Source organism: Watersipora subatra, chromosome 2, assembly GCF_963576615.1.
Source record: "Watersipora subatra chromosome 2, tzWatSuba1.1, whole genome shotgun sequence".
In the NCBI taxonomy this organism is placed as follows: Eukaryota; Metazoa; Bryozoa; class Gymnolaemata; order Cheilostomatida; family Watersiporidae; genus Watersipora; species Watersipora subatra.
In genome coordinates, this window is record NC_088709.1 from 55,805,335 (window position 1) to 55,824,864 (window position 19,530).

General features: G+C 34.0%; 1 protein-coding gene and 1 long non-coding RNA gene across 3 annotated transcripts in view; both read left to right on the top strand.

The window, feature by feature from the left end:
• LOC137387231 (uncharacterized) overlaps positions 1 to 19,530 on the top strand; it is a 255,279-nt gene that overhangs the window by 121,298 nt on the left and 114,451 nt on the right. The window lies entirely within an intron of this gene.
• On the top strand, positions 5,378 to 11,893 carry LOC137388689 (P-selectin-like). The gene is made up of 6 exons (XM_068075148.1): positions 5,378 to 5,537; positions 6,836 to 7,030; positions 7,418 to 7,588; positions 8,348 to 8,542; positions 10,654 to 10,795; positions 11,294 to 11,893. Exons 1-6 carry the CDS (start codon positions 5,408 to 5,410, stop codon positions 11,391 to 11,393), a joined length of 933 nt encoding a protein of 310 aa, XP_067931249.1. The 5' UTR covers positions 5,378 to 5,407; the 3' UTR covers positions 11,394 to 11,893.

The following is a 19,530-nucleotide window of genomic DNA, read 5'->3' on the forward strand; positions in this document are numbered from 1 at the left end:
GTTGTTGCTCCTATTGCCTGGCTAGTATCTCTGATTATTTCCTTCCTTCAGACACTGAAAAACATCAATATTTCACCCATATTAGCAAATAGGTTCAGACATGCCCTCTGCCTACCTCTTAGAAAAATTATAATTGCCAAGCTAAAAAGGATATATATCCACATCATTTGAGGCAGCAGTGAGACTTTGGTGACATGAATATTGAAAGCAAGAACATCATAACCAAGAGTAGAGCCACATTCAAACCAGAAAAGCTATGAAAATTAGCTGCAGAGGTTGAAATGCAAATGCTAAACTAAGCATCGTAAAACTTACTTGCACCAACACAGGATACACCCCGACAGGTGCTACCATTACCAAGGTTTGACAGCAACTCAGTTGGAAAACCTTTTTATCAAACAGCTCTATGATTTTGGAAGAGCTAATTGATGGGATGAATGCAAACTCTATTTTTCGGAACGAGCTGCAGAAATCAGCACTTAAATCTGCTCAATCAAAAAACTGGCAAAAATTCATAAGCTCAATCTCTGGATTATAAGAATAGAAAATCCAATCATGTGGACCCACTCTTACACTAACCACATTTTAAATGTGGATGGAGCAGGTACTGTGCAGCCTTCAATGGCATACGCTGACACTCTACCTGGGTGATATCTTACCAGATTGTCATTTTACCAGATTTTTTTTAAACACTGGTACCAATTAAAGAGGTATTCTGTCAGCTAAAAAGAGCAGGTTTTAATCTCAAACCAGTCAAACGCAGAGGTTTCCAGTCTTGAATGCCTTACCTGGGCCATGTGGCGAGCAAAAAAGAAGTGGCTACTGGGCTGGAAAAGAGGTCTGATAGTGGCTGACCTCTTGGCTGCCCATGGAGCTGCAAAGCTTCTTGAGGAAGGTAAGCTGTTACTATTCCTACAATTTGAGCTTCACTCTCATAGCACGGTTATTCCACAGGTTTAAAAATCGAAGTAGGCTAAGGCAGAGAAGCCTGTAATTAATTATTTGAAGAAATGCGTTGTCTCTGCACCTATCAGGAATACCCCAACTCAAGTCAGCCATATATTTTAGGTACGGCTGAAAGCGGATGTGGGAAAAGAGCAGGATACAGTGATGGTGCACTTCAGGGAGGTTTTAGCAAACGCCAAGAACTATGGTGTCTCAACAAGAATGGCTGGCCATAGTCAAGGCCATGAATCTCTTTTGACTCTACCTATTGGGTCAACAATTCCTGCTTTGAATTGAACAAACCTGTTGAAATGTTCAATTGGCCAACAGAACAACTTCAATAGCTGTGCAAAAAATCCAGCTATTTAATACATGCCACATTGTTTAAGAATTCTGACCAATTTTAACGCATGCTGAATTATCAGCCAAATTATGCAACAAGGGTGCTGATGGACTGAATCGGCCGACCTGTGCAAACTGGCAGCGTTGCAAGCTCATTAAGCTAATGGATAGCGGAATGACATAAACAAAATTGCCATAGAAGGCAATACATTTGAGGTAGCTCATATGTAAGCCACTGACCACCATGTACTGAGCATTCTCAAATAAGAGAAGGTAATCAGGGGGCAACAGCAAATGGAAGAGGAAAGACTCTAGAACTTGTGCAGAGTCCTGCCATTTTTTCAAGGGCAGTATGAGATAGAACGCCAGATTTTACAGTGAGATCAGCCCAGGCGACATGTGGTCTGTTCACCGCCTGTCTGAGAAACCGGCATTTAGTAAATACATCGCCCATTGCAGACCTTGTGGTAGGCTCGATGATTTATCACTTCCATCTGATATGGTACTGGCCAAGACCGACAGCAAATGTGTGAAAGATGGTCAAGAGTTACGAGGTGTGCCAAACCATAAAGCATAGTAAGACAAAGACAGTCAAAAGTAGGGATAGGCAGTATCCCAAATGCCCTTCCTAGAAGGAAACGGTATACTAGGTAAAGCCACTGCCAACAACGCCAAAAAGGTAACAAGTGGATGCAGGTTCTGCCTACCAGAAGCCACGATGCTAGTGGTAGCCAGCACTCTTGACAATTGAGTGATTTACTACCTGGGTTTGCCGGAACCGATTCACACAGACTGAGAATCACAGATTAAGTGTCAAGTACTGACATAACTTTGATATTTCTGGTATGTAGAAAATGTTCACACCGCCCCCATACAACCTTCAGGTCAATGAAGCAGTAGAGCACAATAATTGATAAATGGGTGACCAAATCCGAGCACTTCTGCTAAAGAGGGCTTAAAAGGATTGGGATGCAATGTTTTCTTGGCTGAGATTGGCATTATAGTGTACCCTACCCTCAGCATTAAGGGAATTGACAAACATGCTCATGCTCAAAGGATAGCTGTGCTTGGTCGACCAGTTGAGGTATTACCCAACATGAGTAACCCTATTGTGTTGGTGTCGCTCAAGAGGTTGGAAGATGTTAAATTTATAGTCTTTATACATTTTAAATTTAAGTCAAAAATCGCCACAGTGGTGACTAGCTGGAGAAAGTTGAGAAGGCTCCAGGCCTTTCTAGGGTCTGTCTCTTTGGGCTAACATGAAACCCAAGCAGCTACCGTTTGAATGGTAGCTGCCACAAAGGCAAATGGGCTACAGTTACGAGGATAAAGAAATGGTTCAGCAAGAAAACAGTGGTAAAGATCAGTTGTTTTGTGTTGCAGGACATATGAGACAGCATAGCCGCTACTTTAAAGGAGAAGCCTGACATATTTAGTCTCTTTGATTTTCAAACATGCCAAGAAGTTTTAGCAGCAGGTTCAGCCACATTTTGTCATTTTGTCACAAGACCATCTCATGCTACACAGGCCATTGTAGTCTACAACGTTGACAGCACTACCGTTGTCTACCATTTCTGAAGGTTTGCGGTTGGTAAAGGGATCTCTTCATAAAGCATTGTATTTTTCCCTAATCATGACTTGTTAGATTCACCAAAAACAGTCAGCAAAGTCAATCAGAGAGAACAAGCATAAACTATTAGAAAAGAGGGCAAAGTGTACAAAAGATAGGCTAACACGCTGACAAGCAAGGAGCCAGCCTTTGCAAGACACCTTGTCGTCGACTAGGCCTACTAAGGAGGAGTCAGCCACTGCTGAACCAGCAGCCTCTGCCAGTTTGCGACCAACACTAGGCTCATCTCAAAATTATCTCATCTGAATATTAGAGGGCTGACTCGTCAACCTGTTGCTATATTGCTAGTAATGAGGGGCCAATGACTAAGATCAATGATGTTTAGTCAAAAACAAAACCGGAACGACTAAGAGGGTAATTGTATTGACTCTAAAGCACCGGCTCTGGGTTCAGCTCATTACTCTTTTAGGCTTTTTAATTTAAACATCAAGGCATTTAATGGAGGAAAGTGTAAAGGAAGAGGACAGCCAGTCCGGAGGCCAAAGATGACAGATACTGCTAGTTGTTTGTGCCAAGACTGGAAGACAGGGCCACTCCTATCGAGCTTAGAAGGACTAAGGCTGACTTCTCTGAACTGAGGCATGGGTCAGAGGAGACCATGCTGGCCCAGGCTAAGATCTGGCCAGAAGCACAACCGGCTGACTGCAGGCTGGTAAAAGACCAGCCGAGCCGGCCATCGTGTGGGCATTTGATGAACATACTTATGGCTGACTGGCACTGAATGATCCCAACTCGCGAGCAAGTCGTCATAGAATGGGCAAGCTTACTACTGAGCAAGTCATTACAAAGAAGGAGCAAAGCCTGCTAACAAAAATAATATATGTCGGGCACAATAACTAGAGAGCCTCAGAGCATGAAAAGTGTTATGTTTCAGTATATGTTGGCACACAATTGCCCTTCATTTACATTTTATGTTTATCACAAATATAAAAAAAGGTTTATAATCTGAAATGATTTGGTTCAATGTGTATATACAAACAATTGCAGCAGGTTCTTCACATATGAATAAATATTTAAATATTTTAGTAGGCTTAATAATGACTTTTGTACTTACTGCCTTAAAACTGTTCTGGCTAGAAATATAAGTATGAAATCATTAAATAAAGTTTTATCAAGTCACCATATGAGTACCAAAATAACCCTAAATCTTGCCAGACAATTCAAACATTAGTTGTAATTCTATTTTGTAGCGATGTTAGTTGATGTCTATAAAATGTTTGATTCAAGTCAGATGTGTCATGCAAACTGAGTTGATTTTTGTGCCACTCAATTTATTGATAAAGTGTTTAGTAAACATAGTATGTTTGTTTCACGAACCCTAAATTTTAATGCCCCTTTTTTTCTTTAACGCCGTCTCTATTTGAGCGCCACTTTGGGAGAAAAGCTAAACATTAACGCTTTACCCTTTAATTGAAAGCTGCTTCCACTTGCGCACCACTTCTACTTGACCTGTACTTTTGGACATTGTTAATTTTTACAAACACATGATAGCAAGTGATCAGTTGGAAACTGTCCGCCAAACTAAGCTAATAATATCTAAAGATAATGTGAACAAATGAGATCGCAAATTTCTCATAAGCACCAAGCGCATCAAATAATCTCGTAGAGCAATTTGCATTTTGGACACAGATGTATAACAGCTAATATGGCTTACATATAATTTCTGAATCTCTGAATAGCTATGCATTAGAAAGCCGGAATTTTTCCCAAGCCAAGACTTTTTTTTGCAAATAACACTTTAATGTCCTATAGTCCGTGCAGCAATTTGATAGAGTTATTAACTTTTTTACATATACGCATCAACAGATTATTTTTATTTTTTAAAACACTTTGCAGTGTTGTATCACAGCTTATTGCTATGACCCATATTTGTTGCCACAATTAGCACCCCAAACTGGATCTTTCTGTGCAATGGAGGGTAAGCAATGAGCTCTGAATCATCTCACGACCAGTTAGGACATTGACCACGGTGTTACAAATAGCTATGCAATACTTTTTATGTAACTTTTAATGTGGTTTTTAATGTTTAGAGATTGTACATGCATGCTAAGCTTTGATATTAGTAATAAAATAGTAGTTTAGATTGTATCTCTGTCACTCAAACCAATCTTTAGATGTCATACAACAATTTTGTAAATAAATTGTAATTTTTTCTAAAATTCTCTTATAAAATGAATCAACCCCATACAGCTGCATGAATAGTACGCTGCACAGAGTCGCTTACATTGATATAGTCAGATTTTGTACAAAGTGAATTGAAGCCTTCAGGTGGATAATTAGCTAGAAAAGAATTAAGGTCAAACTTTATTAAATTGTATGTAATATAAAGTAATTCATGTCTTCTCCAAATCAAAGTTAAACTAACTTCATCATACTGAGGTGTAAATTGATGCAGTTGTAGTATTTTAGCACAAAAACCGGAAATCTTCATATGTAAAATGTTTTTTAGAAGTGAACTGCGGTGCCCCACCAATAATCCAGAATGCAGGAATGCATGTGTCTGGATACACATACAATGAGACAACTCATTATATATGTAATGTTGGATATGAGATAGATGGAAAAGAATCTGCAGTGTGCCAACTAACCGGATCATGGTCTGTACCGCCAAACTGCAAAGGTACCACTCAGGATTTAAAAATCAACTAGTCTTAGTCTTAAATTTTGTCAGCCATATTTTAAAGTCAAGGCAGGTTTTACCTGGAACTTAAAGTTATGGAAGCAAAATACCGTTATCAAAGTATAAAATTCTCTGAAAAAGCCCTTAGTTTGCAAAATTTTTCATTTCATAATAATACTGAAAACTTGCTTACACCTTTTTCTATAAAATTGTTTTTTCATGCTTTCATAAACTTTACAAAAAATTAATTTTGTGCATCAAACACTAATTATATGCTCAGTATTTATAACCTAAAACATTTTAAATTAAAACCTGCTTAAGTTATATCAAGAAAGCCATGAAGTAAAGGAATAAAACTACAAGTAAAGAATTGTACCTATGCAGAAATGAGACATTTACCATGCATAAATATAAACAGTGAGCAGTGGGTTCTCTCACATGCTAGAATGTGTGTTCTGTTTTTGGGAACCGTTAAAAGTTTGGTTCATTCTACAAGTAATAATCATATCTATGTTATTATAACTTATTTTTTTCTTCGATATAACTCACTGAAAACAGGGAAATTTTTGTAATCGGCAATGCCAGTAATAGATGCTTTTTTTCTACAAAGGTCAAGCAACATTATTTAGATAAAAAACAAGCTATGAAACCTAAAAAATAAGCTGCTGATAAAACAAATTAGGATATTTTTATTGCCGGGCAAAGTTTAACATAACTGCTACAATTGACATTGATTATTTGTGTAGTGAAAACATTTTCATCCCTTCCATGGAGCAACCAGTTTACATTAATACTAATAGTTGTTGGGCATATAACTAAAACTATCGTTTATTAAATCAGACTAACGTTGTCAATTAAAATGAAATAAAACATCGTAAAAATTTGGAACAGCTCAAAAATAGTAAATTATTAATGAAATCTTTGGTGGCAACAGTGGTTTTATCTCAATGTGGTTGTTTTACCCCGTCTGTTTTTAGAACCTTGTTAGAATATTGTGGTATAAAAATTTTTTTAGTCGCTATAAGTCAAATTCTTGAAACTGGAGCTAGCAAATAAATATGCATAACTTTACTCCAACTTTTTGACCTATAGCATGTAAAGAGCAACAGGTTTTCCATCATTATTTTTATATCAAATCACGAGCTCTCTTTAATTCTTCTTAGGGGGTTTTGAAACAACTTACAGCATAGAAAACAGAAATTATTTTTCAAAGGATTACACTGGCGGTTTCCAGATAAAGTTTTGCCTCGCCCTTTGGCTATTCATCACGGCACAGTTTTGAGCTGCTATTTTTGCAGCAATCTTCTGCCAAAGGCCACTGACACCACCTCATGCCCGAATGGTTTCAATAACCGGAACAAAGTTTGTTCAGACAGCTCTTTATGAATGTCCACCTGGTTACATCACTGATGATGCTAAATACATAATATGTCAGTTGAATGGAGAGTGGAGTTCTGCTCCTAACTGTACATTTTATGAAGACGATGTCAAAGGTCGGAATTCTCAAATTTTGCCCTATGCTGAGTTTTCCTTAGTAATGCAGGACCCCAATTGTTACACTAGTCCCCCGCTGTTTTTAAAATAACAGGTTACTACTGTAATTACTGCTCCATTCATGCAGGGAGCAGTAGTCCCCTTTAGCGGATTACTTTTGCAGCAGCTATTGCAAATATTTCTAAGATAAAATTTTTGCTTTATAGTTGATTTTTTAAAGAGAAGTCAGGTATCTATTTTTTTTCTTGGCTTATCATAAAATAATGCTCTAACTTTTGTGAATACTGGTTCTTCTAATTTGATTGCTCAACAATCTTTATTTACACAAATATTTTCTTCATTTTGTGGCTTGGCATTAAAGTTTTGAAATATTTTATCAATTACAGAAGTAAATTGTGGACCTCCACCAGTGGTGCTAAACTCGCAGATATATGTATCAGGACATGAACACAATGATACAGCTGATTTCATTTGCAATGATGGATACATGATAGAAGGAGCAAATACAATAAGCTGCCAAAACACAGGGCATTGGACGGTACCACCCAAGTGTAAAGGTAACCATGGAAACAAATAAATTCCTGTGAAATAGTCTTTTCTTTTAAAGCAAATCACCGACTTGCAATTTTGACTTTTTTATCCAATAATGATATGGTTTGTTTGATATTACTTTTCCCCAACCCTTTCTAACGCCTTTCAAAAAATTTGTTGTGGCTTTTAGCTTCAGCATTTATACAACTAGGTGCATTTTTTTGCCTTTTTTGAAGTTTACAAAAAACTTTGATTTATTTTCGCCTTGTATATGTTTAATTAATAAGAAAAATTGACTGTAGAGCTTATTACCGCAGACTAGAATGATGGCAGGCTCCAAAATGTGTTATCGAATAACAGTTTAAACTCAGAGAAATATTTTTTAATTGAAAGTTTATTGAATATGAATTTCCTGGACTAATACATTAATTTGTGGGTTGTGTACATGATTTAGCGTTTGTACAAAATAAATGCTTTTTTTACACATGTGTATGCTCTAATTTTTCATATATCAAGTTTCTATTAGCAGTATTTAAAAAATCTCGTTTTCACTAGGTTTTTTTCTCACACTGTGAAGTAGCAGTAAATTTGTGAAACATGCTGCAATAATTTTTTAAAGCTTTCTTTGAGCAGTAACTACTACTTATTACTTTAAAGATTGACTCAATTTTTACTTCAGAGCAAAAAATTATATCTTGAAGCTTTCTTTTGCAGTTAATATTCATATGACAAAAGAGCATATTTTTATAGCTATTTCATCGTTGCTGTATTTTCTATTGTTGTAGCAATATCTTGTGGTTGGCCTAAAATCTCTGAAAAAGCTAAATTGAGTTTTATTTCCGGGACAAAGTTTGGTCAGAGAGCCTATTTGGAATGTCCACCTGGTTACACCACTCATGATCCTAAATACATAATATGTCAGCGAAATGGAATATGGAGTCTTGCTCCTAACTGTACATTATATGCAGAAGTATCTGAAGGTAACTGTACATTATTTAATTTTGGAACAATACTTAGTATTTGGCCAATATTGTAGAAAACCAAATAGTATCCTAATTCCTTGCTACCTTAGATAGATGTTCTATATTGCGCAGACGTAAACTGATGAGCTCTTTATTGATAGTTTTTTGGACAGATATTTCTCATAAGGTGCATCTGTCTCGTGTGTGACTTGTTGAGGAAATGGTGCTGATTGCATGTGTTAGCTTGACTGTGGTAAAAATGGTTGGACACAGCTATCTGTTAGTATCTGTTTTTGCTTTTCTTGAGTGATACCTGTAAAAGGTTCAGCCTTTAGCAGTCGTCGCTATCTAATGGTACTAAGAGCTTGTTTACAAAGGAGAAAGTCTTTCTAACAGTTCACACAATGTTCGTGATACCAATTAAAACACATATTTACTACCAATGTACTCCTAACCGTCAGTTTTACTGCACGTCTTTCTTCTCGAAAATTATTGTTGCGCCATATATATTTAACATGTTTTTGTGAAATGAATCCCTCATCAAAATTTTGGTTTTAAAGTTGAGCTTGCAAAAAAGTTCAAAAGTTCTAACGGAAAGTATTATGATTTTTGATGTTGGTTTTCATCATTTTTGAGATTGAAGGTAATTTGACTGCCACGAAATTTCAAGAGTAAAATTAACAACACTTTACTGTGAATAAAGTACTCAGAAAAGATGCTTACCAAAATAATTTGACTGGTTGTGGAGCTGTCTGTCTCTTTCATTTTTGATTATATTTGCACTCAAGTTGGAGTGTTATGCATATTTACTTGGTTGGCCTCTTAGTCGAATTACAACTGCAGACATTATAGTTTGAATCCAGTTCAAACCGAGCATTCCTAGAAAAGTGTCAATTTTAATTGTTATATTCCTTGACTAGGGGTGTCAGGTTGGTCTAGTGGTAGTGCCTTTGACTCTCAACCATGGGGTTGGGGGTTCGAGTCCTACTTAATGCCAGTCTGACAAAAAGCTCTTAGTAAGCTTTCAGCCCTAAATTGCTGGGTCTTTCGGATCTAGACCATAATTTGGAGGCCCTGTGTACCACATTGACAACGTTGGTGAGTTAAAGATCCACCTCTGTCCTTCGCACATCGGGCAAGTGAAATGGGCTACCTGGCTCTGTCAGACTAGACGTGTTGCAAAAAGGCATCCCTTCGGGTTGATCTGACAGCTCCAGAAGAGGCCTTTGTTTAGTGTTAGGACCACCCAAGGTAGCTTATAAAATACTAGTCCTGGCGGTGTGTTTCTCTGCATCATGAGAACACTAACAAGCAGTGTCACTACATGACAGAAACTTGCCATTATATTTCTTTATACTATTTGACTAAGCAGGTCTATAAATTGAAAACTTGCATTAAAATAAAACTTGGTGCCTTAGTTTTGTATTGATATGCTTTTTATTTGTTTTAATTGACTAGTGTACCTTTACCAATAAACTTGAGGGTCAAAGTTGCCAACCTTTCAATAACTCTATTTATCTCAGCATTTTGGGTGGACAATTTTAGCTGACTGCCAATCTGTGAAAGTGTTTGCTTAAGCATTTTTATTGCGGTTTAATTTCGATAAACTTACAACAGCAAAAAGATTATTCCAAGAAGCGAAAGTAGCTAATGCACATAAATAGACATCTTCAATGACCGACAGAATTCGGTTTTTTTGCCATTAAAATTCTATAAAAAAACATGATTCTTACCGCTTGATTTCCAGCTAGGAAAGCAGGCAAACCAATTATGTTTTCGTTAGTTCTCCTAGCAGTTTTATCTTCAGCTTTACTTTATGACCCTAACTAGGCATTTCAACATATACTGATGCATATATATATAGCTGCAGCTCAAAAATTAAAAGGCAATCAATGTAATCAAAAATGATCAAAGAGATCAATGCTTCTGCACCATGCTAATGAGGAGGATGCAAAACCAGAAACCTTGCTGAAAATTTGTAAAAAAAAGAGGAAAGTTTGGAGTCACTATAATGCGGTTGATTATATACCAGTTTTCTTGAACTCAGCACTCTCTAGTTAGTAACAGCCTACTGATGCAAAAACAAACTAGTCTTGAGTGAGACCACCATAAATCTTTTCTACTTGCAGATCAAGCTATTAAGGATACAAAATCTGGAGCTGACAAAACTGAGTGTACCTATCTCGTTGTTCTGATTTCTTGCACTTGTACTTTACTGTTGGCTTGTATCATCATTATTTTTATTCTGCTGCGCTGGTCTGCTCAAAATAAGTAAGTACCCTAAATACATAATTATTGACTTCGCCTTTTCATGTTACTAACTGAATAATTCATGACACAAAAATAAAATTATATTGCTACTGTTTGGTTACCTTCTATTTAATTTTATATTTTCCTTCTACCACTATTTTTACTTTATGATGGTTATGCCTGGTTTACTCCAAGGCTGCTATGTTGTTATCATCTTTGTGGACTCATTTCTAACTCTTTGAGCTACTAGTTTAAAATTTCACAGTCTAATATTTGGTTGCTTTTCCTAGCTGCTACGCTGTTGGGTTTTAGACCACTAGTTGGTTCCTTTCTCACGTTACTATTTAGCTGCTAACATTTTTTTAAAAATTATGTTTAAAATTTTAACCAAATAAAAAAAAAATTGGTATCACATCATAAAAGTTGCAAAAAGGTTCTGCTAAAACATGCTAGTTGATTCCAATAACATGTATAGTTTCCTAGTGAACTCTTATGTGTCTGCTAATGATTTTTGTTTAGGAATCGTACTAACCATAATGTAACAACTGTCAACAATGCCCTGTATGATGAAGTCATAGAAGACGACTCAAGCCCTTCGCTTGCTAATATATGTGAATAGGTTTTATTGTTGAAACCTTTCAGCTAGAAAAAAATCACTAATAGAATTTGTCTGTTTGCACTCTGACTATCACAATAAATATCAGCCTAACATTTGCTTTTAGAATTTTATATTCCTTTCTTTACTTTTACTCCTAAATAGATACTGTACATTAACTTACTGTGTGTTGTCGCCTAGGCTTAGAATGAACTTTTTTGTAGTTATTATCTGTTGTCTGCAACAAGAAAAGAGTTGTATACACTTTTTTATCAAAAATGTCACAAACACACAGCTCTGTGGCTTAAATTTTGCTAGCTATTAGAATTTGAAAATGTCTCCTTCCTATTGTTTTATTTCCTAATTACATTTTTTAGGCTAGAAAATGTCTGCGACTTTGCACCCGATTTTGGAATGTTTTTTGTATTGTATTTAGCTGATGACGACAGCAGGTTAAACGTTGGCTGAAAATATCTCCAACACCCAACTACCAACACACTGAGTTATTTATGTACTTGCTATCCGCTTCCTCCCATTCTAACTACCTACGACTGGTTTATATATATATATATATATATATATATATATATATATACATATACATATACATATACATATACATATACATATACATATACATATATATATATATATATATATATATATATATATATATATATATACATACATGTATGATTTTTATTTGTAGATCAATAAAGTTTACAACTTCATAAAATCTATTCTTATTGATTTAACATGTATATTTAAGTAGCTGGATTTGAAAATGTCATATTCCAAAAGAAATAATATAAAAGAGTGCTTTAGAAAAAAAATTGAGTGTAGGCAAGAAATAATGAAAAGCCACTAAACCAATGTTTCAAAAAACATACTGCATACACTACTGTGATGTGGATTCAAAACTGACACCTAATCTAATATTTATGTTGGCATAAAAATAAACATTTTCAAGCGAAAAATCCTTGTTTTCAGTTAAAAGTCACTCTTTTTAAATCCAATTGGCAAATTTTAAAAGTGCACTTTAACAAAATTGGTACAAATAATACATATAGTTTAAAATTTTTTAAACATTTTAATACATGGAATGTATAAAATATAATTGTATTTACTTATAATGCCATCATATCCATTTTACATGTTATTTTTGTGGTTCTGATATAGGTATGAAACCATATGTGTGTTGAATAAAATTATTTTATCAATGTTGGTATTGTAGTGCAAAGTTTGGTGGTATGTGGTGTGCGGCGTGCAGCATAGGGCTTGTCATATACAGCGCCCGTGAATGCATATGTGTGTGCCATGTGTGCAGGTACACACTTTGTCGCTCGTAAGTAACCATTCATTTGCATAAGTGGATGTGTATGTGTGTGCATGTGTGTGTGCGTATGTACGTACGTGCATGTGTGCATGCATGTTTTTGTATGGAGGTGTGTGTGTGTGTGTGTGTGTGTGTGTGTGTGTGTGTGTGTGTGTGTGTGTGTGTGTGTGTGTGTGTGTGCGTGCGTGTATGAACTTGTAAATGCATGCAATTGGGGACTCACACCAGAATTTAACAGACAAATTGGGGACGTTCGGAAATTGGGGACGTCCCCAATCTTTTAAACCCTTTTTTCTTATAAAAAACTAAAAAATATATAGTTTAATCCAACTCCCGACAAAATCTGAGCACTGTCCCCAATTACCTGCATTTGTACGAGAACATCTGTGAGTGTGGGTGTGTGTAAAAATATGTAAGTCCCCATTAAGTTTGTTAAATTCTTACACACATTTGACCCGTTTCCATTTGTGAGTAGGCAAATATTTTCGGAGTTTTCTTCTCATAGAAACTTTTTACCTAACAATTGGGGACATTATATCTTATTGGGGAGCTAATTTCTACCTTGTAAAAACTCACAATATTTGCGAGTTGCTACAAGAATGAAATTACAAGAGATGAAAACTCACAATATTTGTGAGTGAAAAGTCACAATATTTGTGAGTTTTTTTTAAAATGTAGCTTCAGAAGCAAATTGAGCATTTATACTATTTTTGAACTTATGTTTAGCTAAAGGCTATATTTGCTCTTCTGCATTACAAATGTATTTTGTAGTTTAGCATTTGCAGAGTTTTTTTTTACAATATAATGTATTTGGTCAGCAGTTATACACGCTCAGAAGACATTTGAAAGTGTGTCTCGTTTGCTTCCTTCAATAGTTCAGGCCTTTAATAATCCTTGAGAGCTCTTGTACTTTTTCAAATATTCTCACATATGCATCCTTCTTTACTTACTAGCTTTTATTTTTAGTATGGTTGTAGTTTATACGCAATTAAAAAAAAATTGCGCTTTATTATTCAAAAGATTTGTTTGAATTCATTACGTACATTTCTTACATAAGTTATAGCTGCATAAAATCTCAGGTTAATTTCACATAGTCTTAAGCATAAGATCTCTGTACATGTACTTTATTGACTTCAAATCTTGATCCATTGTATGTCTTTGCAAGAACTTTACTACATCATCCTTCCTTGATATTTTTAGACTGAATAAAATATTAAAATAAAACATGTAGCCTCCAATGCTTTCTCTAACTCGTTTACATTTTTCCTATATCTATGAATAATAATGTTCAAAACTCTGATTTAAAATATATTTTAAAAGTTAACTTGAATGTCTTATAATTTTGGTTCAAAACATTTAAAACAAACATTATTAAACCAATTTCAAGTGTCTCTGCAAATTTGTAATCTGAGATCTGTATGTTGTTAGAATTCAATGAAATTTTCTGTTTTTTCTTTCTCAGACCAACGGTCCATCATTGAACTTTTTTACTATGTAGTATTCTTTCATCAGCTCCACTAAAAAATTTTCGTTGCTGTTTGACAAGGTAGTATATCTTTAGAGAATGAAACAGCTAGATGGAAAATTCTGCCATACATTTATCGCTCCTCATTGAAAATACTTATAGTTGTTTTAGAAAATATATGTATTTCATCAAGTTTATATTGAGTATGTTAACAATACTAATCTTTTATCTAAAGCTTGATTGTAATTTAACTCCTATGTCCCTAGGCTTGCTTTTCATGTATGGCTTGAAAACAATGGAATTATACAAGTATCTAGTTTAATCAATTGCGGTTATCAATGTGTAAAACTAAGCAGCAGTGTCAACATTTAATGAATATATTTAATTCTTTTTGGCTTTTGGATTTTTGAAAAAGTGCTTGTCATCACTTCACCTGTTCTTTTTACTTTTGTTTATAATAGTTAACTCATGCTGACGCAATGTAAATATGTTGATAACTGGCATTGCTAGCAGTATAAAATGAGATACGGCAACAAAATTAATTCAGTAACGTAATTAAATTTGTTGTCTGTTTATGTCAATCGCTAATGGCCTAACGCTGAGTTATCCTTTGTACATCATACATGTGTATCATCATTAATAGTTCCTAAAAGTAAATTAAAAAAGTGTCATAATATGTATATTTATTACTCAACAAAGATTTCATAGGCAACTATAGAACTTTTGAACTGAGTTTAAAGTAGAAATGAAGTCATGCATAACTTTTAATAGCATAATTGTGAAAGTGTGCACATGAGATTGCACATGAAATTGTCCACCAAGCACATGAAATTGGCAAAAAATTAGGTATACAAAAAGGCAAAGTGTTTTTGCATACTCGCAAACAATAAAAATATTTTTTGGGGTGTTAAATGGGTGTGAAATACTGACCGCAAATAATCGTCAACATGAATGATTTTTTTAATGTTTATTTTTACTTCGTTCATGGGAATGCAACAGATTAAAATTTTTTTAATTTTATTGCAGTATTCATCATATATAATTTTAGCTGGATTTCAGTAGTGTATATATGTAAGAGCCTAAGACGGTTCAGTGAATGCATGAAACTTTGTTTGTTATACGATACAAAGCCAAATGCGCTTAGCTAACGTCTCAGCAAATAAGCAATGCATACTGAAAATCTATATATAAATATCAGTGTCTTTTTGTCTTTTATTGTATGTTCATTTATAATAAGTATGCATTGCTTTAACATAACAATGCATAACTTACATGACTCTCTCATAAGCTTGATTGATATGATAAGCAAGAATATTACAATCAGTAGAGAGCTGTAGTAGAACTGAAACAGGCACAGTATAAATTACACAAATATATAAAAAGTACACAGAAATAAATGCAGTACGCAGAAATAAAAAAAACACCTTCATTTGAAACCGTCATTTTTATTACCCGTGCAAAATCGGGCAATCTGCTTGTTTTATATAAAGCAAGAGAGGCTGCTACCTATTTGTTAAAATTCACAACAATAAAAAATCTAAAGAAGTTAGACCAATATAAAGAAAAACATTTTTTATAATTAAAACACAAAATGAAATCAAAACTTTTGTTGATCACCAAAGAATACCAAATAGTAGATCCCTGGTCAAAGATTTTCAAAATCACACTGGCAAAACTGCTAGCAATTTCTTGTTAACTGTTTTTTTAATTATTCTTGACAAAGTTATTACTTGCGCTGTTTTAATTAAAAAAGTTTACAAGTAAACGTTTGTTATTTTGCTATTTTTAATTTTGTTCCAAAAACTTTGCAATTATTTTTTATAGATTGCATTGTAACAAACTAATTTTAGATATCAATAGCGATAGGGCAATAAATTAATTATGGTGCTGTTGTTATTGTGATTCCTAATTTGAAGTAAACAGTTTTATGAGAATTATTCTATAACGAGCCATTGACTACTTCTGTTGGAAAGCTTACCTACAGTTTTAATGTTTGAAAAACCGACTCATTTAACTTTTTGTTGGTCATAGTTGCTTGTTTTTCTAATAGTTACTTTAAAAAACTCTCACAGCATTGGTAAAATTTTTGTGTTATTTGAGATTTGTTTGCCAACATATTATCGCTTCTCAACCTTTGCCTGTCATACCTTGAGCCTGTAGTGTCTTGCTTATGATTATGTAACATCGCAGAACCACAAGTTAAATATAGAGAACAAAGAAACTTATTCAGTACTGCTTGTCATCTGTAATAACAAGATTATAACATTGGATGCTTTACACACCAAATCAAAGACAAATAAGATGTTTACTTCCATAAAATTTGTGCTATACAATTTACAAATATTCAATGAGTTTATTATTTTCCATTTACTCCGTTCTATAATATTCTATTGGCACAAGGCTTTATTGTTAATTAAAAACCAAGCAGATGCAGTGAGTGAGACATGTTTTTAATAAAATAGTAGCTTGTAAATTTCACAGACACTGCAAATAATTTGTCAATAATTTACCTAGGCGCGAGATTTTGAACTTCATTTGCAATATCACCCAGTTAGCCTCAAACAGAACAAATTGTATTTGTTTTGTATTAATGATACTCATGTTCACATTCACTTTAAATCACATTGTTTTTACTATGCCAATCTTTTTAAGAAAATGCGTACTTATTTGCCAATATAAGTAGCTTTCAAAATGCATCAAATTACTGCTCAGGCGCCAAAGAGTAATGTTATGTTTTAAATAGAGAAAATAAAGTGAACCACCTGTAATAATCAAGCCGGATCATATTTTCAAAATATTACACCTGAATTGATGTTGCACACAAAGATCACTGTTAACATAAACTATACAGACATAGATCAATGTTGTCAAATATTTCCCATGGAAACATCCTATTTGACATTCGCAAGAATTTTTTATAGATTGCAGTGTAGCAAACTAATTTTAGATATCAATAGTGCAATAATTTACTTATTGTTCTATTGTTATTGCGATTGCTAATTTGAACTAATCAGTTTTATGAGAATTATTTTATAACTGGTCATTGACAACTTTGGTTGTAAATTTTATCTACAGTTTCAATGTTTGGAAAACCCATCTAATTGTACTTTGTGTTACTGATAGTTGCTCTTTTTTCCATAATTACTTTGAAAAAGTCTCACGGCATTAGTGAATATTTGATGCTGTTTGCGATTTGTCTGACCCAACATGTTATCGCTTCTCAATCTTTGCCTGTCATACCTTGAGCCTGTAGTGTCTTGCTTATGATTATGTAATATCGAAGAATCAGGAGTTAAATCTGGAGAACAAAGAAACTTATTCAGTACTGATGGTCATATACAATAACAAGATTATAACGTTTGATGCTTTATACACCAATCAAAGACAAATCAAATGTTTACTCTCATAAAGTTTGCTCTTGCTAGCATATACAATTTACAAATATTTGATGAATTTAGTATTTTCTATCTACTTTGCTCTACAGTATTCTATTCTGCGCAAAGCTTTATGGTTAGCTAAAATGCAAGCAGACTCAGCAAGTGAGACATGTTGTAAATGCTATGGTGGCTTCAAAATCCCCAGACACTACAAATAGTTTTTAAGAATCTACCCAGGTGCCAGGTTTTAAACTTTATTTGCAACATCACCTAGCTAGCCTCAAACAGGAAATATTAAATTTGTTTTGGATTAATGATAGTCGTGCTCACGTTCATTTCAGATCACATGATTTTCACTAAGCCCATTTTTTAAGGAAATGCGTACATATTTGCCTATCTAAACAGCTTTCGCAGTGCATCAAATCACTGCATAGTTTCTGAAGAGTTATCACATGCATCTTAAATAGAAAAATTAAAATGAACAAAAGCTAACAATCAAGACAAATCATATTTTTAAAATATTTCATCTAAATTGATGTTGTTCCCATAGACTACTATTATCATACGCTATACTGACATAGGGCAATATTGTCAAATGATTTATTTGATAACATTATAAAAAACAAAACGTAATATGGAACACAAATTATTTCTTTAATTGGACTCTCGAATTTACAAAGAGTTGAACAGTTACATTTTAAAACAAATATGAAGGGTATTTCTTATAAAACCTTTTTCAATTTCTCAAGAGAAATTTAGTATTTTGACAATTTTAATGCAATTTAACCATGAGCAACTTATACCAGAAGAAAATTATGATAGTCAATAGAATTATATCACCCTAACTATAGAAGGTTTGAAGTCATGTATTTACTGATTTGCTTTAGTTTTTAATTTAAATTGCAATTGGAAAAAATATTTTAAACCCAAAATGCATGATTCTCAAAGTTGATTGCTGGAATATCACACTTTCAAAATTTTTTTCTTGTGCATCACATTAGATAGTTTGGTTGATGTACCGGCTTGCACAGCAAGAACTTTAATAGTGAGTGATTATTGCAAAGTTGTTTTCTAGTGTCGTTGTTTTTGTAATAATTTTTGTTTAATATCCGTCGTTTTGGTATACTTTCAGTGTTGGTAGAGAATCTCCTGAACCAAGTAAATATTATTACTTTCCACTTATTTTCTGCTAAACATTAAGCAGCAAGGGTCCAGGTAATCATGATGCAACATCAAACAGCAACAAGATCTATTAATAGAACAAAGGAAATTATGCAATACGGTTACTTGCAGGCAATAATAAGATCATATGGTTTGCGACTTTCACACAGCCTCTCATCCAGAGAAGAAATTTTTTCTTTAAAGATATGCTCTCCATAACATACTACACTTAAAAATATTTAACGGTTTTAATTACAATGCTAATTTTATATGAAGCAAGAGAGGCTGATAATTGCTTATAAAATTCACAATAATAAAAAGTCTGCAGGAATGATACCAATTTGCAAAAATATTTCTGATAATTTAGACACGAAGTTAAACAAAAACTTGTGTTGAGCACCAATAATTACCAACTGGTAGATCCCTTGTTAAAAATTCGCACAAGCACACTTGCAAAATTGCCTGAAGATCCTTGTCAACTGTTTGGTATTACTGCTGACAAAGTTATTACTTTTGGTCTTTTCTTCAAAGAAGTTCACAAGCCAAAACTCTTGTTTTGTCATTTTGTAATTTTGTTTGAAAAACTACACAAGTCTTTTTAGAAATTGCATTGTAACAAAATAATTTTAGATATCAATAGCAATAGTGCAATAACCTACTTATTGTTCTATTGTGATTGCTAATTCGAATTAAACATTTTTTTAGAATTATTCTATAGCTGGCCATTTACTACCTTTGTTGGAAAGCTTACCTATAGTTTTAAAGATTGGAAAACTCATCTCACTTTACTTTGCGTAGCTCATACATGTATATAGCCACCCC

Excerpts from the sequence above, each read along its gene's own strand:
- LOC137388689 (XM_068075148.1), top strand. The coding sequence starts at position 5,408 with ATGCATGTGTCTGGATACACATACAATGAGACAACTCATTATATATGT. Across the intron at positions 7,031-7,417 it reads TTATGAAGACGATGTCAAAG|AAGTAAATTGTGGACCTCCA; the intron begins GTCGGAATTCTC and ends TATCAATTACAG. Across the intron at positions 10,796-11,293 it reads CGCTGGTCTGCTCAAAATAA|GAATCGTACTAACCATAATG; the intron begins GTAAGTACCCTA and ends ATTTTTGTTTAG.